Below are 25,154 nucleotides of genomic sequence, written 5' to 3' on the forward strand. Positions count from 1 at the left end.
CATTTCTGGCAGTGTGGTATTAGACAGTTACTTAACTTTTCAGAGTCTCTGTAGACTTGGACTAATAATAATACCTGCCTCATATGCTTTTATGAGGATTAAATGCGATACTGTCTGTAATGTACTTAGTGCAGTGCCTGGTACACAGCAAACAATAAATGGTAACTATTTGTCACCATTTTTGTTATTGAATTCAGAGTAGTTTTTGTAACCTGACGTTGTGTTTGCAGTCTTTCTGGTTGCTGTGTTCTCGCTATTTTTCTGCATTCCTCATAATTTTCCTTGGAGTAGTAGCTATACATAGGCCCCTTATTTCCACAGACATGGCTACCATTATGCTTTCTCTGCAACATTATCAAATATTCTTCCAGGACACAAAGACCTCATATTATTTTCCAGTTATTTTATGAGGTTGTTTTGATATTACAAAAAAAAGTATTTTAGCATTTAAGATGTTGTTATACTTCAGTAAGAAGTATTGTTGTGTGTATGTATTTTTAATTATTTTTCCTTTGGAGTTTTCACTTCCCTTGACCTCTGTTTTATTACTCTGTATATCCAGCTTTTCTGATGGCCTCTTTTCTGTATCCTCTGCTGATTTCTCTTCCTCCTCTTACCTGTTGAATATAGCTGTTTCTCAAGATTCTTTCCTCAAAATGGGTTTTCTCCTCTCTAGTCTTAATTCATCAAGAATCTCATCCATCCCCAGGCTTTCATCTATCATCTCATAATGTGGTTACAAAATAGATGTCTCCAGCCCCAGCCTCTTTTCTCAGCCATCACTTGTGTTTTCAATTGTTTGTTGAACCTCTCCACTGTGTATCTCATGAGCAGCCTAAATAGATAACCAAACTGAATTCTCATTTTCCTCTGCAAAATTTCCTCACCCCACCACAGCTGCATTTTGGTTAATCATTTTACCATTTCCCTGTTATTTGGGCCTGAAACTTCTAGAGGGAACTCCAATTATTTTTTCTTCCTCTACCCTTATTTTAATTCTATTGTCAAGTAATAAAAAATCTTTTTCCATTCATTTATTCATCCATGTAATCAGTATTTATCAAATGTCAAGATGTTTCAGGCAGTGTACTAAGGTACTAAGTACCTTACAGGTACAAGCCTTAACGAATATTATTGTCTAGTCGGGGGAAGACAAACATTAATCATGTTATTATAAAATTTAATAATTTTTAAATTGTGAGAAGTGCTATAAAGAAAAGAATCCAAAAAGTTAGGAGGTGGCCTAGTCTGGGGGATCATGGAAGGCTTCTTAAGGAAGTAATGTTTGAGCTGTGTTCTGAAGGATGAATAGGAGTTAACTAGGAAAAGAGAAAAGAGATAGTATTATATTTTAGGCATGTGCAAAAGGCTAGCACTGTACTTATACTCCAGCCCCACTTTCTTTCAGTTCCTCCAAGAAAAAACAAAGAGCCTGCTACCAAATGAAACTAGGGATAGGTAGGGAGTAGGACATATAGGTCTTGAATATGATGATTTTAGATTTTAAACCAAGAGCAGTGAAAAGATGTCAAGGATTTTAAGCAGAGGAATGATATGTTCAGGTTTGCATTTTTTAAATATCACTTTGGCCGCCACGTGGCGAACAGATTGTAACTGAGCAGGAGGGGCCTTTGGGTGATTGCTAAAGAGCCTGTTGCAGCAGTCCAGGTGAAAGATGATGGCAGTCTGGACCAAGATGGTTGTGGTTGAGATATAAAGAATTGTCTTGATTAGAGAAATATCTAGGAGGTAAAATCTGTAGGACTTAGTGATTGAATGTGAGGGTGGAGGTAGCATGTGACAATGAGAATGATCCCTAGATTTAGCTCTTACAATAGAGGTAGAGTGGTGCTATTAGCAGAAAGGGAGTGCTAGAAGGAAGACTAGGTAATTTTGGCAGCAAGGCAGAGACAAATGATACAAGGAGTTTGGTTTTGAACTTATGTTTAAGGTTCTTTGAGATATCCAAGTGGATATTATGAGTCTGGAGCTCAGGGGAGAGATCTGGACGAGAGAGGTAGAAACCAGGAAATTATCAGTATAGAGGTGGCTGGGAAAGTTGTGTGGGTGAAACTGAACAGAGAGTAGACAGGAAAGTTTGGAGTGAGAAGACAAGAAGGCTTAAAACTGCGCCTTGGAATATGTCAACAATTCAGTGACAGGGCAGGGGAAGATGAGGCTGCACGTGGCTGGGAAATGTAGGTGGGGGAACATCAACCTTGGAAAGAGCCTCTGGAAAAGTGCCTTCCGGAAGAAGCGAGAGATCAGCAGGGTCACGTACCCCTGATTGGTCAAGCAAGATGAGAAATAAAAGATGTTCTTGGTTTTAGGACTTAAGGCATTGGTGTCTTAGTGATGTCTGTTTCAGTGGACTGAGGTGGACCATATTAGAGAGAGAAATTGGAGATGTGCATACAATTAATTGACCATATTAGTCTGTGAAAGGAAGCTGAAAGGGTGAAAAGCTAGGGTTGAATGTAGCTTGAGGGATGGTTTCTTTTGGGTTGGGGAGATCAGGGCTTGTTTAAACATCAATGATAAGGATTTGATTTGGAAAGGGGGAGTTGAGTATAAATGTTAAAAAAGAGAAAGAGTAATAGACACTGGGAAAGGCAAAAAGGAACAGAATATCTAGAGACTTGATTAATAGGAGGAATAGCTCCTTTTCTATGAAAGCTCTGGCTTTTGGTTTATAGAGCCCCCTGAAATTTGAAATCTGTGTGTTTAAGAACCCCATTACTCTTTGACTTGCTATGGTAAGAACCTTCTAGTTACTCTACTGTCTTTTTTTTTTCCTTTTTGTAGGTCTTAGCTGGATCAGAGTGTGCTAGAACAAAAGCCCTCAATGGCTTCTCATTACCTACCTAATTAAGTATGGTATTGTTAACTGTCTTCCCACTATCTAGTATTTAAGGCCTAAATAATAAGACACTTGTCTTTCTAATCTTTTCTTCCATTCCTACTCCACACACACCCACATTTCACTCAAACTGGATTATTCACATTTCCCTAAACAAAAACTGGTTTTGCCAAATACTTCTTTCTTATAGTCCTCTCCTTATTGAGAGTGTGTATCTCGTCTTTGAAATCCTTTCCATTATTGAAGGCCCATCTCAAGGCCCTTTCTTTTCTCAAATTTTCATACAATTTTATTAAGCCCAAGGCAGGGGTGTGTGCACATTTTGTTGCCTGATTCCCAGAAATATGTTTAGGAAAACATATAACTATAATATATCCATAATGACAAATCAGGGCATGGAAACTAATTAGGATATTTTTAAATGTCTGCTTTAATTCAATTAAAGCACTTTAAAAATCATTTTTCGTTGTAAAAAAGAAGAAAAATAATCATTTGAATCATCTAAGGTCTATTTTTGCATCAAGGGTGACAGCACAACTTTGAAAAACAACCTATATATCCATCAATAACATACGGTTGAAATAAATTACGGTTCATTCATATAATGGAATACACACACCCATTTTAAAATTAGAAAACTTTCTAATTACTCGTTTTAAAAAATCTCTAAGATCTGTTGCTGAATAGAAAAAGCAAAATACAAAAACAACATATGTGGTATGTAGGCATTTGTCTAAAAATGGAAGAAGGGGGAAATACACACATACATATATATTTGCTTGATAGGTATGTAAATCATCTCTGGCAGGATACACAAAAAGTGACGAGAACTAGTTGCGAAGTCTGAGATGTAGACTTTTCACTATGTACGCTCTTTTGTTTTATACTTTTCAACTGTGTGATTATATTACCTGGATAAAAAATAAATATAATTTAAAAGAAACAAAAGTAATAGCTAATTGGACAGAAATGAAATTCTGTAGAAATCATTGTTGATTCAAGTTCAAAAATTGCAGATATTCCAAATATTATAACTATTGGTTATACTAGAGTAGAAAATCGCCTTTTAAAGCCTTTCTGGTCCTTCAATGGGATTTTATTTTGAACTCTTTTCAGCTCTTGCCTGGATGACTGTAACAGCCTCCTTTCCCACTTTGCCTCATTGGCAACTGTCCCACCATACACACACAGCTTGTTCTCCACACAGTAACCAGAGCCATCATTTTATAAACAAAAGTCAAACAAGGTTACTTCTCTGTTCAGAACACTGCTGGGATTTCCCATCTTCTCAGAATAAAAGTCAAAATCCTTAGAATAGCCATTTGCAGTTCCCTGGACCTTAAAGGCTCTTCTCCCAGGTATTTACCTGGTTAACTCCCTCACTTAATTCAGGTCTCAGTGCAAATGCCTCCTCAACAGAAACTTTCCTTAATACCTAACATGACACCCACCTCATCATTGTCTATCCTCCTTACTTTTCCTTATTTTTTTATAGCACCACCTAACATATTCATAAATGTATCGCTTAACACTTAACTACCGTAAAATATATATAAATTTGTATTTTATTGTTTGTGTCCCCATACTAGAATGTATGACCTGCATCCCACAACACTTGGAATGATGCCTGGATCGTAATAGGTATTCAATAAATATTTGTTGAATGGAAGAATGAATGGACTCCCAGCATTAAATTCCTATTTTTAGAAGATTTTACTTACTCTATCCTGTATATATAATTCAAAAACTTTTTATTGAGTCTATACCGTATAATAGGTGCTTCAGAAGACTCAAAGATGAGTAAGACAGAGTTCACATTGATCTTTTCATATATGAACAACCTTTGTTGTGACTCTAATTGGTGAGTAGAACTTTTAGAACAATACTACTTGGAATCAGAAACTGAAAGGCCACTTAGCATTCACTGATAATATTGAAATATTTTGGTATTTATGGGTGAATCAAAATTATGGGCATTTTCATATTAGTTTTTCCTCCAGACCAATTTTTTATATGTGAGGAAGGTTGACCAGACTAATCTGCAATGGAAACTTCTAGTTTAATCTGGTACTTTAATGTAAAGATAGCCTTAACATGACTCAGGTTAGCTAAGTGACTACTGAAGAGGTACAGTTTTATTATTTTCTCTTACTTATGTTTGTATGTTTTGAAAGGGTATGGTATTAATCTTCACATTTACATATTTCACTTAATTTTGAATTATAAAATATCTGCTGGGTTTTAAAAAATTGGTTTAGTGCTTTAGGGTAGGAGTTTTACAAAAATCTATTTTGTAAAAGAGATTTTCAAATGAGTAATGCTAAATAAATAATATATTAAACATATATAAAACATTACTAAAGCCATTCTTCAACTCTTTCAAAGTTACTTTGCCACTCTTGTCTACAGTAAGGATATTATATATCAAATATAAGGAGACACAATGCAAATTCTAATTTTAGATTTATTTTGTATCATTTATGTAAATTTCTTTAATATGGAAATGGAAGTAAATGTAATACCTTCTAGACTGATGAAAAATTAATGTGTAGAAGCCTGGGAGCCTAATTTAAAAGACCATCAGAAGACTTGAATTAGTTAGCTGTAGAGTCACAGCGTTAATGCAGAGACTTGAATTATATTGCATTACTTATCACTGAGTAACAAAAAATCGCTCTTAGTAAGCACACTATGCCAATCCACTTCCCCACTGAAAGATAGCAGCACTCTCAAACACTTTAGGAACTTGGTATGTAACTGTGAAATCACTATAAACTCTTCTTTATATTTCAAGGTAGTGGAGAATTATTAACTAAAATGTCCCAGTTTAACTTGAAATTAATTTGAGAGAGGTGGATAATTTTGAATACTTTGGGGAAAATCATAAAATAAGTGACTCAAGAATATTAAGTAATTATTAACAAAGCCTTAATGTTTTATAATGTATTATAAAAATAAAAGATGATATCCATGTGTTTCATAAAAGTTCTTAAGATTTAGAAGTTCTAACACATTAGGTCCCATATGCATAATTCTTTGAGAAAATTAGATATTTTCATAACTTATAAATGTTCCCATTATTACATATTCAAGATTATGTTAGTGTACAGAACACTAATGTTCCCATTTGAGGGTAATAACTTAGAGAATATGGTTTATCAGTACATTCTGGGTGAAGTTCATGATTTGCTCCCCTTACAGTTTGGAAGAGAGGGCATATTTTGCCAGGGTTCATTTAATTCATCTTGCCTCAGTTAAACTCTAGTGCACCTACTAGGAGTTTGCACACACCTTATCATTAAATTGACTCAGATATTGACCCCCAGCCCAGAAGACAAAGTAAATATACCTTTCAAAAGCTGTAATGTGGGCTTTCCTGGTGGCGCAGTGGTTGAGAGTCCGCTTGCCGATGCAGCTGACACGGGTTTGTGCCCCGGTCCGGGAAAATCCCACATGCCGCGGAGCCGCTGCGCCTGTGAGCCATGGCCGCTGAGCCTGCGCATTCGGAGCCTGTGCTCCGCAATGGGAGAGGCCACAACAGTAAGGGGCCCGTGTACCGCAAAAAAAAAAAAAAAAGCCATAATGTAAATGCAATAGAGAAGTAAGCAGTCTTATTTTCTTAGGGTAAGCATCTCAAGATACTTTTTTGCTGAATTCTTAACTAAATTGTGATGATGTTAAAGAAATTATGACATTAAATAAGACTCGTTTTATTATCCATTATCTACATTGAAAAAAATTCACATAAACCTACTTCCATTAGGTTGATGGGGGAAAAATCTTTTTCAAAATACAGTCTCTATAATTTACAGTATTCATGAATAGAATTAAAAAATTAATTTTCTGGGATGAACTTTACCTTGACACATATATATGACACATATATGATTATTTTAAAAGGAGATAATTTTTAATTATGGCCTAATTTGAAAAAAAAAAGGAGGTAACAGGAGGAGAGAATTCAACATATGAAAGGATTTGGGGTTCAGATGACAGTTGATATAGTCAAGCTCAAATAACTGTCTCTTTTATTTCCCATTCTACTCAGCCATAAACTGGGAATATAGGGTTTTTCCAGAGGCAGAACCTTAGATTGCTGGGAATAATCTAAAATTTAATAATCCACACTCAAATAATTGAAATATAAAACTCACTGAGAAAATGAGGCAAAATTTTATTCACTTGGAACTTTACAAGAAACAATTTTATTTAAAATATTAAAACTTTTTTTTAACATCTTTATTGGAGTATAATTGCTTTACAATGGTGTGTTAGTTTCTCCTTTATAACAAGGTGAATCAATTATGCGTATACGCATATCCCCATATCTCTTCCCTCTTGCGTCTCCCTCCCTCCCACCCTCCCTATCCCACCCCTCTAGGTGGTCACAAAGCTAAAGCATTTTTTTTTAAAGCCAACTTTTGCTCTCTTCCAGGTGACTTTTAAACTCAAACTGCCATATTTTTTTTATTCATCATGTAAATTCTGTTATAGCTGTTAGGTCCATTTATAGCTTCGCCATGTTTCAACGTGTAAAGTAATTCCAATCAATCATGCACCAGAAGCATAAGCATCAAGACTCTTAGCTGACTAATAAGCTGCATTTGAAAAACTACCTTGAGGCCCATCAAAAATAGTAGCATTTTAAGAAATGACTTAATTTGCCTACATGGAAAATGTTTGATATCATGAACACATATATGTGTTAACGCTCATGTATTCACATAGGGGCATTTTAAAGCAGCAACAACCCAAGCACTCTACTTCTGTTTCATGATATTTGATAGAATCTGAATTGGGCCCAAAGAGAATCAGAGTCTAGAGTATACTTATTTTCTTCCTGGAGTCACCACTTTTCTCTTTAGTAATAGAGAAAGATTTGGAGTTGATGGGTTTTATACATACATATTCCAAAGCCAGTAAATATGAAATGCCATGGCCAGAACTGTGGCCTTGAAGGAATCCAGAAGACACCATTCACATTAGACCATATATGAGTGGTGCTCCCCACGCACACAGTTGTACAGTGTGGCAACCCTGGACAGGCCATAGCAACCTGGAGTGTTTCACTTAGCTGTAAATTATAAATTAGCAAAGACATTGTGTCTTTTTGAACTGAAAATCTCCTAACGGTTATAATTTTGTCTGGACTTTGTTTTCAACAGATCCCAGTAGATGAGGATTGAACGAAGTGATATCAAAGCCAGTAGTATGTCATTACTGATATTGCAGGCCTTAACATTGCAAATATCAGCAGAAAGACTTATCTTTGGATTAAGTAAGCCTTTCTCTTGGGTGCATCTTATGTTTATGTTGTAGCTTTGTCTCTGAGAGTGTGTGATCTTATCACTGCCACAAACATATGCAAAAAGCATTTTAAGAGTTGAATGTAGCCTTATGTTAAAGCAAAGATTCAAGTAATTATTTAGCTATTACTCAGTCATCTCTAGTTTGTTTCTAGTATGTTTGACTATGGTATTTTAAGTGCCATGCTTTTATCTCAAATGATTAAATCTTCCATATAAATAATTTAGTTGTCCTTTGACCGTAGGATTATAGTTTGGAGCAGAGGATAAAATCTGTGATGTAAAAGCAACATCTTTCTTATAACTATCTATAGAAAAGATGCCTACAAGTAGAACATTTGTAGAACACTATGATATGTTTTCTGTTTTACACGGGACAATAATGTTTGAGGTAGCATGATGCAGCAGGCTTTCCCTATTGTTCCTTTTATATGTCTGTGTTCTAGTGATACTGAAAAGCAGATGTGCCCAGGAAACACTGCATAATTCATAGGATTTCACTACCTTGGCACATGCGGGTCCCTCCACCTGAAATGCCTCCCCCTGCATACTGACCCTTCAGCACCCTGCCCCCGAAGCAGGGCTCAGCTCTGATGTTCCTTTCCCATGAAGCTTCCAGGGTCCCCCTGCAATCTGCAGAAATTTACCTCTCCCCTGACTCCCATACTTCTTTGTACCAGTTTACCTTCCATTTTATAGTTTTACTCTCTGCTATGGGTTATAGTTATTTGCATGTCCGTCTTTTCTTCCAACTACCATTCTTCTGAATAGGGGTCTTTGTTTTTAATCTTTCACAATGCCTAGCACATGGCAGGTGCTAAATAATTCTTTGTGAAATAAATAATCAGGTTTCCCCCTTGTTAGTTTAGCCTGTTTTATGGTAGTTCATTTGACATCTGTTTTATTTGGCATTTTAGCATATAGAGTATATACTTTTTATCTGAAAAGTAACTGACCTCTGCTCTTTCCTATCTAACACTGCTTAACACGTTGAAATCTAACGTCTCAAAAAATCAGATGCCAATAGTTTTAATGATACACTCTCTGTAATTAAGGGAACAGTTCCAATTACTTTTTAAGATGCAAAAAGATTGGGTCCATTGGTAAATAAATACTGAGAACTTTCTCCAGTGACATTACTCTATCCCAGCCACTTGCCAGTTTGGGTTTGGACTGTTCTTTCTATACAAAGTAAACACAGTTTAACATCTTGTTTCAAGATCCTATCCACCTCTCTGAAGTCCAAAATAGAAATAAGGTAAAAAACAGAAATGGGAGCTCAGTGAATTATAGAATTGCTCATTATTGCATTTTTATTTGTAAAGCAATACACTATCTCATTATTTATCTTTTTTATTTGGACCAGTAGGGTCCTGAAAGATGTAGAGGATTTTGGAAAGTGAGGGGCTTTAGTAACAAAGATGGAGATGAATGGAAGAGAAAATTCCAAAATGTCATTTCCTGTCAAAGCTATTCCTCTATGAGTGGGTGGTCAGGTAGCTACTGGAGTGACCTCTGAAAGGAAAACTTAGATACCAATGAATTCCCATGTGGAGGTCCGTATGGTGGTTTGGGCAGCTCTCTAATTCTGGCAATTCTTGGCAAGGGGTTTCTTTGATCACTGCCAGTTTGGGGTGTATAGCAGCACTTTGGGGAGGAAATCAGAAAGCAGACCATTAGTGCTAGACAAATAGGTGTCTGCTGACTAGTCACGGAGGTGTAAAATTATAAGTCTGTGTGGTTAACCAAGTCTCTCAGAAGTGATACGAGAACCATCGTCGATTGGGCTTGATTCGTGTTGCCTCGTTCCCTGGTTTTCTGGCTCTTGTCCTTGTTTCTTTCATTCCTCAATTAAGGAGATTCCCAGATAAGGAAGGCAGGTTAATCATGTTACTATTTTAACAGTGTCTCTGTTTCACTTGAAGATCTGCCCAGGATTTAGAAGCTGTTGACACCTCAGATACAGTACTGAGGACAGCATAGTGCCACTACCAAGAATACCACAGGGTAACTGGAAAGATGCCAAGCGTGAATGAGTGGTGTCTGCCACTGTCTTAATTCCAGATCTTTCCCAAACAGTAGTCAGTAGAGGCTAAGAAGCCTTGTTTTGCTTTTCTCCATGCCTCAGAACTCAAAAGGAAAGTGAATCATGGCTCTGGAGAGCTCTTTCCAGCTTGGCATCCAGTGAGTGTCACTCAGCTGGCTCTTTATCCCAAGTGCTAATTGATACTGTTAACTTTCTGCAGTGATGCCAAGAAATAGTAATGAGGAAGTGACACTCTGCTCATCTTGTGCCAGGAGGTTTTATTTAGAGAACTATACGTTTATTTAGCCAAAGTGCACTAAAGTAACATCTCACTGTTTAGTATACTTGGAAAGATGAATTATTAGGTCAACTGATATCTTGTAGAAATTGTTACATACCTAAGAAGTGGGCCTTTCTTAGCTTCTCAACAGAAGGATCAAGCCTAATGTACTCTACCGGTATATTTCCTATGAATTAAGAAGGTATTCCCTACTCATATAAACTTCTGTTAAAATAGAATCCTTCACTGAGTCATGAAAAGCAGTGTGCTTTCTTTGTGTGTCATTTTGTGTAATGGTTTACTTCTAATAAAATTATATTGTTTACTTAGGGTGAGTATGTGTATGTCTAACGTGCGGGTACATAGTTAAATAGGAGTATACACATAAGCGTTTCAGATCCCCATAATGGCTTCTCCACTTACATGTGTGGCCTTGGATGAGCTGTTTAGCTTCTCGTGCCCAGTTTTCTATCTGTACCTGCCTCACAGGGCACTGTGAAGCTTACATGAGAGAAACATGTATTACATTTCGAGCTGTTCTTGTCAGAGGCTCAGTAATATCAGCCATTATTATTATTTCTTCATGTTATCAATTTTTAAATTTTTATTTGTATATTTTCTTAATTTATATCTACCCAACTATATTTGCTGGATTTAACCATTCTCAGAGGGTGATAAGACTCAAAATAATGTTACACTTTTCTCCTCTCTTGGGATTGGGTTTGTGTTTCAACTTGACAGAGAACAGCATGAGAAGTCCTTGAGCAAACGAACCAAGAGCCATGATAAGTCAACGGTGGTCTAAAACAATATTACGAAAAGATATTCAGGAAGTTAGGGACTGTGTACAGTCAATAAAAGTCTGTTGACCTTGGGTGATTGGGGTTATGTGCTAGGAAAATCACGTCTTTAATTTTGTCCATTGCCACTCCTACCTACCTACCTACCTACATGCACACACACTTACATACCACCTGTATTCTACTTGTTGAGGAAAATGGATGAAAATATCAGTATAATCATCTTCAAACAAATACAAGTGTATATATGGAAAACTGATGTAAGAAGAAAAGTTATTATTATTTTAGAAATCCTCTAACAGAAACTCATTTTATATGACAGGTTTATCATCCTCTTCACCTTTATAACTACGCTAATATACCATATAATATATGTTTTAGTTTGTTTATATTTTCAGGGTCTATTAAAAATGAAATTGAAGCAAGTATACTTAGATTCTTTTGTTAATATGTTCATTATACTAGTTGCCAAAAAGATAAAATCCTTATTCTTTAGGCAGAGAGGAATTTTCCAAATGTCAGCTTATTGATTAAATGTTTTCTTGTTTTGCTGTAATTTGTTTTTGTCTTTTGAAAATTTTTAATATTCACTTGCCTTGATTGCTTTTCTTTCTTTTGATCTAGTAATGAAGTCACAGTTTCACCTATGCTTTTTGTATAAGTGAATGTAATACTAACTGCTTTGACTTCAGAATCACATCAGAGATCAGAAACAAGCATTGTCCCTACCTCCTTTGTGCCTAATATCGTGTATTCTTAGAACTGGAATCATCAAAATGACACATGAAGCGTGTGTAGATGACTCCAAAATGTAGTGCCATTTCCACTCACTAGCAGGTTGCTTTGTCACATCACTTGCTCTCAGAGCAGAGCCAAGAGGAACGTAGGTGCAGGGAAGACAGATTTGTAGCTGAAGGGAAACTAAACGGAGTGGCTGTGGAAGGACACGCCCGGGTAGGACACTCAAAGCGGCTTGCTGCCAGCCAAACGTTTGACAAGTAACCCCAATGGGCAGTGGTGGGAGGGCACTAATGACAAAGTTCACCTTCGCCCCAATTTTGTCCTGACCCTGTTGTCCACTCGTATAATGTCTGGTTTTGAAAGACACAGATCCTCTATGTTGTATAGAAGGTTTCAATATGCAAAAAACTCTTAGATACCGGTCTACTATTCATTAAATGCCGAAGACATAGTTGAGTGCTGAGCTGTAAATGTCTGTGGTGCCTATGATTGAATGTATATTTTTCCTGCATGATCATCCATTGTGCTGTTTGTAAGTAGCAAAAAAATGAGCCTGATTTGTTCTCCTTTGTAGAGCCAGGCCGAGGCCCACTACAAAGGAAGTAAACATGCCAAGAAGGTCAAAGCACTAGAGGCAACGAAAAATAAACCCAAAATGGTTTCTTCCAAGGACAGCGCAAAGGCTAATCCCAGCTGCTCCATCACTCCAATCACAGGCAACAACTCTGACAAATCAGGTCAATGACACTTTTTGTTCTTTACATTCTTTGTGTTCCTCCTGGTCCTCTGGCCTCACCCTATCCTCCTCCCCTCCGCTGTTGCATGTTACTCTCCATGATTTGTTTTTATAATATTAATACGTTCCCTTCACAGGAAGGGTTATGTGTTTGCATGGAATCTAAGCATTTGATAGGTTACCATTCCATGTTGTTAAATATATACATTTAAGTGTATATGTGTGTGTGTAAATATATATATAAGTATATATGCACGAAAATAAGTGGAGGCTTCTTGGTCACATTGTGTTTAGACAAAAATCAAGAAATGGATCTAAAATACTGAGTTTATTATTCATTTTACATTTGGTTTTTGCTATGGACTTTTTCAGTGAAGGAATCCTTAAATTTGTTTATTAACAGACATTTTCATATTTTCTTACCCCAGTAACAGGGAGTAGAAGGGCAAAAAGGTAAAGTTTTCTGAGAGAGCGGCATTATTAAGTGAATCTGGAAATGTGTTCAATAGTAAGAGATTTTGATTCTTCAAGATATTCATAGAGTTCTCCTCAGAGTTACAAATGAACTCAAAGATTTTAAAGGAACTTTTCATGGTTATGAACTGACTAACAAAAGAACTTTATAAATTGGAAATGGGCTACTAGTAGAAGTGCCTCTTAAGCAGAGTATTTCATAGTTCCAGTGAATCAGCAGGTTTTCTGAGTAGGTTCAAACTGAATGATTCAGGGAGAAGAGAAAAAATTTATTTTTCCAGCAGGTATGCCATGAAATTGGGTGTTTAATAGGCTTTCACACATTCACATCTGCCCATCAGGACCCAAGATGGGTAAGTCACCTTGTTGCAGTGACTAACTGAGGAACAGTGCCTTGTAAGGGAAACTAAGAGAATAGATCCCTTTTTCTTATGTTTGATTCTCTCCTTAGGGACCTTTCTGTTGTTGGAAACACAAAGACACACACTTCTTGTCTTATTCTCTTCTGCTTTCCAAGTCATTGTAGACTTAAGAGACTTAAGAACGCTTTCCTGTGGTTGCCCAGGGCCTTCGGAGAAGCACAAATCCATTTGTAAGAGGAAGATTCAGAAAATCCTGGTTAGACAAAGAGAGACTATGTAAGAAGTGACCACTATTGATGAGGTCCCACAGATGCTGGTTCCCAAGGCTCTGCAGCCTAGAGTGAGTGAGCTGACCCAAATTTGGTGATAAAGGCTTTTGTTCTTTGTGCGATAGAATCACTAAATCATGTTATCTGATGAACAGATAATAAATACTGAATTATTACATTGCACTTTTCCCCTTCTAAAGAACAAAGCCTTTTTACGTATATTAGCAAATTAATCTTTAACCCAGATCTATCAGATATTAGGGTCAAATGTTATCTCCAGTTTATAAAGTAGCAAACCAAGGCGAGGTCCATATTGCAGCCGTTATTTGCTCAAGGTTACCCAGTGTTTGGAAGAACAGGAGCCATCACCTCCTGACTTCCTGCCTAGTTTTATTTTCTGCAGGATATTGTTGCCTCTATGAAATAATACTCTGTCAGGTTTTATTACCTGAATTATGCTCTTTACCGACAGAAGTACTTATAAGCAAAATGATAAAACAGTGGAGGTTAGTGTCACTCCATTCTTTCAGCTTATTTTGTGTCTCGAGCTAATAGCACAGTGGGAAGGTACTGTAAGCATTCCTGCCTTGCTATTGCATGTGCTCAATGCTCCCATTAAGTTATATTATAATATATATGACTATTATTTGCAGATTGGGTTTGCTCTAGGCATAGTAGATGAAATTAAAATTAATGAGGGAAAAAACTGTTAAAAATGGAAATAGAAAAGGCTCAATGAGAGAAAAATCAATGAACGAACAGAAGATAATTAAAGGGAGAAGGAAAGGTGTAGAAGAAGAGGAAAGGAAGAGAAAAAAAGTCAACAATTAGCGAGTAGACCCAAGAAAAGAGCAGTATAGAGATAGAAAGTCCAAATAAAGGGGCTGGATCAGAATCACAGCATACCTTAAATCTACAAGACGCCCAATGAGCATGTTAAAATAAAGTTCAATGACTCAAGACTTTTATTCTGACTCTCAAATGCTAGTGAATGCTCAAGTGAAAGAGACTTTACAAACAATTTTGTTTGGCTAGCGGGCAATAGAAACACACCAGGGTCAAGTACAGCAGTGGTATAAACAAAGAAAGAGAACTGAGATCTAGAAGAACCCTAGGAGATGAGAGTGGGGAGAGAGGAAAACAAATCTCAACCGCAGAGTCTCTTTCCCAGTAGCTATGTGATGGTCTTTAATCCAGCATCCTCTGCTTCCTCTGACACTTCCCTATCCACCCCACAAAGTACCTATGGTCTAACAGTATTGACCTCAGTCACCATGTCCCTGTCCATACTTGGACTAGAAGTAATGCAAACTACCTGTAGTGTGGTTACCTCATTTTTCCATGTTTCCTTACTCAAATCTGTATAAATTATTTGGCAATACATTGGTTAGGTCATTCAAATTACTTTTTTGTTTCTCCATATTTTAAATATTAATACTAATGAAATATTTAGTTCGTCCTATTATATCTATAAAAGCAATACCAAAGCTGTTGAAAGATGGCACTATTTAAGAACAAAGTGGGTCGTATTTGCTAAATAGATACATGTTTTTTTGTCACTTTCAACTGAACGTCAGCTTTTAAGCAAGAATTCACATGTGTTTTTTTCTTTCTTCTTTTTTTTTTCACACGTGTTTTGTAGAATTTTCAAGTTAGAAAATTAGAAGTTTTGCCCAGATGGGAAATTTGGTCTAAACAATGTAATACATAACCAGTTGTTAACCACCTATTCTAAATCCTTAAAAAGCTCCCACAGCTTTGTCAGAGTCATAAAATTTTTTGGTAACTTGTTTTGATTTCCTTTAAAACCCCATTTTAGAAGTTAGGAGACACGAAGACCAGTTCTTCATAAACAGTCTAGGTGGGATGTAGAGGGAAGCGGGAGGGAAGAGGAAGAACTGTGGTACTTAATTAACTGAAGTGTTTTATTTCAGACAACACTGCCTCTAAGGAGTCAGACAAAAATTAGAGTAATAGTCACAGTGAAAAGTCATGGTTGATTGACAGTTCTTAAGAGACTGAAATTCCCTAGCACTGGTCTTTTTCTTCTGAATGAAGTATTCTATCAAGTGGGCTTAAGCAATATCTATGTGATTCTGAGATAGTTGAGTGAAAAGTAAATGTTAGTAACTTGATGTCTCAGCTACCAGATTTCAAAATCCAGGCATTCACAACATCCATAGGATTGACTAATTCCATTTCCATTCTCATTCTTTAGCATCAGTAACTTAGCAAGAGTATTGTTCAATGAGGGCAAATCCTGAGGAACAGGAAATAGCCAGATGTTAAGGGAGGGGGCTTCTGGGAGTGCAGCATCCTGGGATGCACTGAACATCAGTCAAGGAAGAGTGTGATTTCAGAGTGTCTGACAAGGAGCGTGCGAGCCACAGATGACCTCGCTTTGCTCCTTGAGAGCACAGATTATTTATTCTAAGAAGTGGCCTAGCAATCTTCCAAGAGCTATTGATAGAAAAGCCTTTTTACCTCCTATTTTAGCAACTGGGACAACCACTTTTTTATGATGCATTTGGAGACATAATTTAGATCATGTTGTAACTGGATCTGTGCAATACAAAGAAATTTGCTGTAATGGAGCTATCAGATATAAAAAGTTAAGGGTATAATGGAAAGCTTTCCTTTTTTTTCCTCTCAAGTCAGTAAACAAAATGAGTTTAAACTACAGTAACAGGAATTTCATTTATTATAAGAAGCTCTGACCACATGATTGAAAAAAAATTAAATATGTTTTATTTCAGGCAGGATAGCTGTCCTATTCACTTTTTAGAAGTTGGAGTAGAATTAAACGTAAAATCCAAAGAAATAGCTTTCTGGTCTCCTAGGATCTATCCCAGCTTTTAATGATGCATCAGTGGGAGTTCAAAACTTGGTAGAAAGGAGGAAAAAGGTGCTTTGGGAGAAATGGGATCAAGACACAGCAAGCATTAGGCAGCTTCAGGAAGATGGCTAGAACATATTGGTCAGACACTGTACCCAAATTTCTCCCTAGAGTTCAAGTGTCATAATGCCATATGACACAACACTTCCCTGTGATAATATGCCCCATACATCAAGTTGAATGCTCTTTGTGACAGCACTTAACCACTCATAAGAAGCTCAAAACAAAACAAACAAACAAACAAAAAAACACAGCCTTTGGAAGACCTTACTTCTTGAAAATAATAAAATATTTTGATAATCAACCTAACGGTAAAAAATATTGTGATAGTCGACCTAATCATCCATATGTCTAGTCTTTAGCCCAAGATTTTTTTTAATTAATTAGATATCAAGATGGGGAAAATACATTTGTAGCTCAAAGTATATAAAGCCATTTAGAGCTAAACAGCTTTTAATCAGTTGCTGTCTAAAAAGGCGAAAGCAGATGGAATGATTCAAAATGCTATATATATAGATATATAGATATATAGATAAATGCAATTAAGAGCAAAGATGATGGAACCAGCATGTTCTGCTTAAAATTAACAATAGGAACACCTTGAATTTGTTCAGTTGATAAAATCCAGTCACATAAATGTTTTCGTATGACCCCCTCAACAACCCTGTGACTGGTAAGGCTGATATTAGTATCCCTCTTTCACATACGCACACAACAAACTCTATATCCATTTATTCATTTAACAAATATGTATTATCTATACTAAGTAGTATAGTACATCTGTAACATTTGCCATTTCAAGCGTGCAACAATGAACAGAAAGACACGTTCTTGCCTTCAAGAGGTTCCAAAAGAAAAATAATATATAATCGCCACCTTCAAGCTGCTCCCAAAAATGTGGTAACGGTGAAGAACCTGGGTCTTAGAAAGATTAAATGGCTTGTGTGAGGCTTTAAATGGCTTGCACACTCATATCCCAGTAGAATCAGAGCAGGAACTCAGGGCTTCTTGTTCCATGAATATTCCACTGTTCCCCTTACTTCTAAGCTTCTCTGACTCAGAAGAGTAAATTCAAGTACAGTATCCCAATGGGAAAAGTCAGAAACCACTAACCCACTTTTTTAAAGAATTAATGAGTAGGACTATGTATTACTTTTAAATTGTTTTCTGACTGTTGATATTTTTCAGTAGGAGCTATAGCAGTGACAGGGTCATTGAGGCTTTGTTTTATTGATAATCCTTAGTTTCTGTGCAGTGTGTTGTCTGCATCATTTAACTGTAAGAGAACAAAGCTTTAGACAGATCGTTTCAAGGCCAAGTTTGAATGAAAACACTCATTTCAGGTAAATGACACATGTTCTTAAAGCTCCAGCTTGACAGCTGTAGACTTTATGTGACTAGAGCCAAACACACTCACTGAGCTGGAGGTCAGCAGTGAGCAAGGGCATCACCAGTATAGCAGAGCCTTGAACTGCCTCCTAAAGGGTCCAGTAGACTAGCCTGAATGCTGTCCGCATTTTCGGTAGCATTTTGAATCATCCCATCTCAGAGATTTTCACTGGGCACAGGGACATTGTTTTGTTTATCCCACACCCATGACTATACCATGGAGCCAGAGATGACAGTATCAGAAAAGACTTAAGAAGGAAGGAAAGAAGTGAGGATACCTCAAAACTCATTTTAGTTTTCAGCATAATGTGCTTTTGCATGGCGGCAGTTCCTCAGGTGTGAACCCAGAGCAGTATCAACTAGTACATCAGTATGATTTGCCTGGAAAGGCTGCAGTTCAACTTTTTATGGTCATCTTGTTACGTTATGAAAGTACATTTTTCAATTTTGTCAAAGAGGCTTTCTGCCAAAGATACAAATGGAGACCCTCGCCTTGTCATGTTTATGGGTTTCCCTGTGTGTTTCACAGTTTTTATGTGTTGTTACAAATGGGGCCAAGTTTCCCAAATGACAACTTCTCATTTCCACCGACTGCTGCAGGACTCCTTTGATTAGCCAGCAAGGTCTTTGTAAATGCCTCTTTCCCCCATTTCTGTCTCTAGCAACAGGACCTTGTGCTGTTGAGTAGAAGAAAATGATAGTTTTCTGCTTTGGCAGCATCTGTCATTTATAGACCAGCGCCACCATAAATTTGGCATACATCTATCCAAATACAGGAGGCCAAGACTTTGTATCCCTCATAAAAATAATAGATTAACTATATTATGACAAACATCTTAGGTCTGAAATTCCGGGATACAATCATGTAGAACGTAAATCGAGCTCCATCTGTCTAAAGAGAACAGACCATTATACTAAGGCTCATATTTCCATGAAATATACATATATCATTAAGACTTTCAAAGTCAATTTAAAAAATGAAACTGCCTCCAGCTTTGTCCATGCACCTTGAATCTGACAGCACCATCCTGCCAGGCAAGGCTGAAGATTCTTAGGTAGTTAAGTGTTTGTCATCCTCTGGAAAGTAACTTCTGAAACTTTTGAGCATTTTATAGTGCTTTGAAGTAATACTGAGCATTCATTGTCAGGTTCTTCACTTCTGAAAGCTATTTCCTAGTGTTGCTCGAAGAAAGTGAACCATAAGTTGAGACTGATTTGTGATTGTCTCCTCAGTAAATCTATTAACTTATGATTTACAAGGGATATGTTATAAACCATTCTAAAAAGCAAAACCTTGGATATCTCCTTTAAAGGCTTATATCGCTGTTGAAAACTTTTCTCATCTTCAAACATATTTCACTGGTATTCATCTCTTTTGATTACATTTATTTACAGCCTTTCTGCATCAGATAGATATTGGAATATAAAAGGACTTCGTATGTACACTGAATAATTTTATAAATGTACAACCATAACTGCCCTTGAGATTTTAACAAAGGTTATTGCTTACATTTTTATGATGTTCAACTTATTTGCTTCAGGAAGAATTCTCTTACATTGATGTAATTTTTATGAAATGAGTAGATGAAGAAATAGAACTACTCAGTAGATATTTGTAGGTTCTTTGTGCAGAGCATTGGCACTCGGCACTTTTGGGGATTCTGGGCCTAATTTTGATGATGCTTATAGCCTAATGCCACACAAATTTAACTCTATAATGTAAAGCTTAAAGTGTTTTTCATAGAAACATTTCTAAAGTATTTTCCTCTTCCCTGACGGCTTTCTCTGAGAATCAGGTTCACTGTCATGGACACCGGGCACATCATTATGCAGTAACGGTTTGGTGCTCTCATTTCTATAGACCAGCATAACCCAATAAAACATTCTGTGGTGAAGGAAATGGTCTATAATCTCGGTTGTCCAACGTGAGTGCCCTGAGCCACACGTAGCTATTCAGCACTTGAATTGTGGTTTATGCTCCTGAGGAACTGAATATTTAATTTTATTTAATTTAAGTAGCTCGCATGGCTACCATATTGGACAGCAGATCTATAGACAGTAGTACTCTTTGCTCTTTTGACTAGCTATGATTCTAGAGAAGGCATTAAATTCTCTGAGCCTATCTTTTCCTATTTGTAAAGTGGGAATGCCCTCCCTACAAAACAGCAGTGTTGCATGAATCAAATGAAATGATTGTGAAAGAGCTTTGCAAAGTGTAAAGCATAATTAAAGCAACTATTATTGATATTCTTACAGTTTGCCTGTTTGTTTTTTGTCCTCCTGTGGGGTTTTATTTCAGCCGTCCCTTCTTGCTGATTTCAGTGAGAGGTGACAACTGCCCCTTGTGGTAGTCAGCTATCATCATCTTTCATTATGCCGTACCTAATATAGTATATTCTAGAAAACCAGATCCAAGCTTATTAGACTTACATGCAAAAAATAACTTTAACAGCAGTACTACTAATAATTAACGTGTATCATTATGTGCTTGATACCACTGTGCTAAACATTTTATATAGACTATCTTATTTAATTATAACAATCCTTTGATGGATACTAGAAAGTGAGACCTAGAGAGGGGAAATAATGGCTCAGAGTCCTTCAGATGAAAAGTAGTTTCAAGGTCTCTCCCAGGCGGTCCCTCGAATTCACTACCATGATATGCTGCCTTTAGATGAAGGTTCATGGGCTTTACTGCACATGCTTTTTGAAAACTGTTTGAGATTCTTTTTCACTAGATGACACTTCCAGAAGTCTGACATCTCAGAAAGGTGTGTTATTTCTTTCCCCATCCTATTTTATAACTTTCATTTTTTTAAAAAATCAAGTTTTGAGTGGCTTTGGATAAAGATGTATTAACTAAGGTAGGAGTTTTGAGAGCACTTACCTACTTTGCATGTATAGCATAGTAGAAAGAGCACGAGCTTGATTCACTCCACCTCTCACTGACCATATAACCTTGACCAAGTAACGTTCGCTGACCTTCTATTTCCCCATCTATAAAATGGGAGAGCTGGTATCTACCTCCCAGGGTTGTTGTCAGGAATGATGAACTAATAAATGTTCCTGGCTCACTGCCTATCACGTAATAGACACTCAATAAAAAGCCACCATAAAAAGCCACCATTTATTCAAAGAAATTTCCAGACTCTCTCCTTTTGAATCTACGATCATTTCATGCCATGCAACAGTTACATGCCATTTTATTTATGGCATTTTAAATGAGAACCCTTTTGGAAAACAACATCATAGAATAAATCAAGAACCATAAAAATGTTCATTCCATTAGACCAATTAATTCCTCTTCCTGTAGTTTACATCAAGGAAATAATCCTAAATACAAAGCAAGAAAAATAAAATGATATGAAAATAAAATGATATACATGAAAAATAAAATGATATACAACATTATTTGTGTTAGTGAAAACTGAAAACAAGATGATCAATACTAGGGAAATTATTTAACTAAAGTACTTATACCCAATAGAATATTGTGCAGCTTTAAAGTAAATAAAAGTAACAACATGAAACAAGAGTGTAATACATTAAATCAAAAGGTTACAAAATATATTAAATCAAAAGTTACAAAATGGTTTGTTGGTACATGTATTTGTACATATTTATTGAGCCCTCTCTGGATAGGGGCTTGATAGCCCCCTCATGCTAGGCACTGGGTATATGATAGTGAACCAGGCAGACTTGGGCTTTGCCCTCATGAGAGCATATTGTCTGGAAGGGTAATACTGAACAAATGATGACAAGGTTGGTGAAAAGAAGGGCACGCTGACCTAGTCTGGGAATGAAAGGAAGGCTTAAGCAGGGGATTTAAGCTCTCTCTACCTAGTGGGAAAGAAGATGTTAGCCAGGCAAACAAAGGCTCTGGTTTAGGGGTGGAGGGGAAGAGGATTCTCATCAGAAGGACCAGTACCCCATAACTTGAGATGTGAAAGACTGCCCTGTTTAAACACCTGAACCAATGAAAGGACACTTGGGGACAAGGAAAGGAATTTAGGATGTTGGTAAGGAAGTGGTTGAAATGATGGCTAGGGACAGAAATGAAGGCAGAATGAAGTGATGGGTATAAACACAGAGATTCTTAACATCTTTTCGTGCCACGTATTCCTGTGGCTGACTAGTGAAGCCTATTCTCTGAATGGTGTTTTTACATCTGTAAAATGAAATTTATGGTTTTACAAAGAATTCCAACCAGTTCTCAATCTTTGTTATGATATGGTAATATAGCAATAATGCATTTAATAAGATCTAACAGGTCTAATATCTGCCATAATTTTGAAGTGTTGACAAACATAAACAGTATTTTAGCCTTTCTATAACAACTGTAATATCTGACGAAAATATCTGATTTCTATGGGTGACAAAGTTAAATGTACTACCAAGACTGCTGTAGTTTGTTGCCTCCATTTATAATTGAAGGGATATGATGCATTTCGATGAGATAAATGAAAATATTTATATTTTTTATCATCCAAGTTCATGGATCCTGTGAACTCATGGACCCCTTGGAAGTCCACAGACCCCAGGTTAAAAACTCCTGTTTAGTATGAGAGGATAATGGGTTTGTTTTTTTTTTCTCTGTTCTCCATAGACTATATTACTTGCATAATAGCTTCTTCTAATGACTTGATGAGGTTTATATACCTCGGGGCACAGGTAGGATGGGAAAGAAACTCGTAGCCATTTGTTTTGTATTATAGTTGGGAGGCTCACAGTCTGCAATACAATGTCATATCTCGTTCTTGTTCAGTTTTCTCATGGTCACAGTCATAAGTCCCCACGTTGCAGTATCCCTAAGGGACGTCGTATGATGAGACAACCCAGGCAAACCCCTTTGGAGGCCCAGGCCTCTTGAATTAATCTCACTTTTTAAAGGAGACTTTCTGTGGTCAACAGACTTTCTCCTGCAACCTATAGGTCTTAAATATAAAGGTGGCTTTGACAACTTTGCAGTAAAGCAGCATGTTGAATTTACGTACAAATGCTAGATTCAAAATGTAAAAGTATGATTGCCTTTTAGCAATATATTTTTAAAGGGTTAGTAGTTTTCTTACACCTGAGCAGTCCAGCGGCTGAATGTCTGCATAGTGTCATTAGGGCAGGCAGTACCCAGTTAGGTCCATAAAGAGTAAAAGCCCATCTCCCTATCTCCCTGGAAGCAGCCTGAGGCAATAAACTTGTTGGCTGACAGTAATTTTTAAATATTTTCTCCATTAGATAAAGATATATTTTTTTAGATGAGAGACTCAGTTTCCTCAATACCTCTCAGGCTGACCTTTCCATTGACAGTGTGAGCGTCACCCTGCCTGGAGCATCAAAGCTAAACCCTTAAGTCTGCATCTAGAGAGGAAGAAGGTGGGAGGAGCAGAATTCACATGTTTCCCTTGTACCTTGTGAATGTTTCCTCTGTGAAGGGCCATTAGTTTAGAAGAAAAAGAACCTGCTCCTCATTCCACCTAGAAAATTAGTTTTTAATCTTATTCCTGGCTTTTGAATCGCTACTGGACCTACTCCCTGAGGGATTTGATTTGAGTGACATGAGTTACTTACTCTATTTTCCATAATAAAGCTGCCTCAGAAATAACGGTTTCTCATCTCTTGGTGACAAATCAGAAAAGGGGCAATTTTTCAACCTGAAGAAGTTGAAATATGATTTCTCTATTGTACAAGTCAAATGGCTGGAAAACTATACAAAATAGGAGAAAGCTGTTCGTTAGATTCAAGCTCTAGCAAACAAGCCCTCTTTTGTGCTTGCTTAGAAGTGACAAGTTCACTAATGTCAGTGCCAGCTCACTGATACAGAGTGTAGGCTGCCAGTTTCCAACATGGAGATATTTGGAGATGCCACTGTTTTATCTGAGTGTGAGACTGGCAGCTTCTGCTCTCCAACAAAGTGGCACAAGGGACAGTGGGGCAGTTGTCATGTGGTACTCAGACAGGGAGGGCAATGACTGTCATTTCACTGGGCTACAAAAATTACTGCAGGGTGTAGCCCAATGGCGAGAATCTGATTGACTTAGGCTTTCATATGGAAAGGGCAGGGATACCCTAGGTCAGGATTGAGACTGGCAGAAAATTATAGAACAGGACCTGTTTTGAACTTACGAAATTAGTCACCTGACTTTCATGGGTCCTAAGTTACTTAAAATAAATAAGCTTTTTTGTTTTTTTCACGTAAGGGCATACAGATTCTGATTCAGTAGAGTCACTTTCATTTAGAGATAATTTCCCCTGCTTCCAGGAGTAGTCTGAAGGCCAAGATATGAAAATTAGACATCAACATAGTTAATTAGGAATTAGCAAGCTTCATGGTGATAAACCATGCTTGCAGAGACAGGGTTTCTGGAATCTGGCTAGAGGCATGGTAACATGGCATTGGATGGGAAGGGCCCACCAGCATCAAACTGGCCCAATGTATAATATTTTAGTGCTCTGAGAATTTCAAAAAGTAGCTTTAATTTCCATGTTGCTCCTTGACTTCTTGATGTTTCTGGGATTGTCATGCAAGTCCTTTGCTTTGTTTTCCACACCTGCAAAATGGCATAAGCCATATAGAGAATTTTTTCCATTTCCAAAGTGGTCCAGCAATTCACCCTCAAGTGGGGCATTGAGATCAAACATTTTCCAACAAGAAGTCCTGTGACTATCAAAGCAAGTGAGCTAAATAGCAGGTGTTGTGAGATAAGTCAGACAATATTATACTATGTGGGTAACTCTTGGGGACGCTTGGAATTACATCAAGTCTAAATGAGGCATCTAGTTGGAGGAAGCCTAAATGGGTGACTAAAGGACTTCCAGTATACTGGGTCAGTCTCAGGCCACCTGCTAAAGGTTATGTGCCTTGGGGATTTGGGTTGGTCATGAGTGGTATCATCACTAAGGTCCAAAGCCTGCATAATGACACCTTCAGTGATGGACATCTGTTATCTAAAGGGTGGGGAAAATTAAATAATACCACAAGACATAGTACTTGGAATTTCTTGAAGAACATTATTGCATA

At 37.1% G+C, this 25,154-nt stretch overlaps 1 protein-coding gene across 4 annotated transcripts in view; it reads left to right on the plus strand.

Moving 5' to 3' along the window:
* ZNF385B (zinc finger protein 385B) overlaps positions 1-25,154 on the plus strand; it is a 315,959-nt gene that overhangs the window by 272,465 nt on the left and 18,340 nt on the right. For all 4 annotated transcript variants that reach the window (XM_027126890.1, XM_027126899.1, XM_027126903.1 and 1 more), the window contains one exon: positions 12,588-12,750. In XM_027126890.1, the coding sequence (XP_026982691.1) occupies positions 12,588-12,750 (163 nt within the window). The remainder of the gene's footprint in view (positions 1-12,587; positions 12,751-25,154) is intronic.

Source organism: Aethalodelphis obliquidens, unplaced genomic scaffold (genome assembly GCF_003676395.1).
Source record: "Aethalodelphis obliquidens isolate GAN/ISIS:26980383/991018 unplaced genomic scaffold, ASM367639v1 scaffold2, whole genome shotgun sequence".
NCBI classification, from domain to species: domain Eukaryota; kingdom Metazoa; phylum Chordata; class Mammalia; order Artiodactyla; family Delphinidae; genus Aethalodelphis; species Aethalodelphis obliquidens.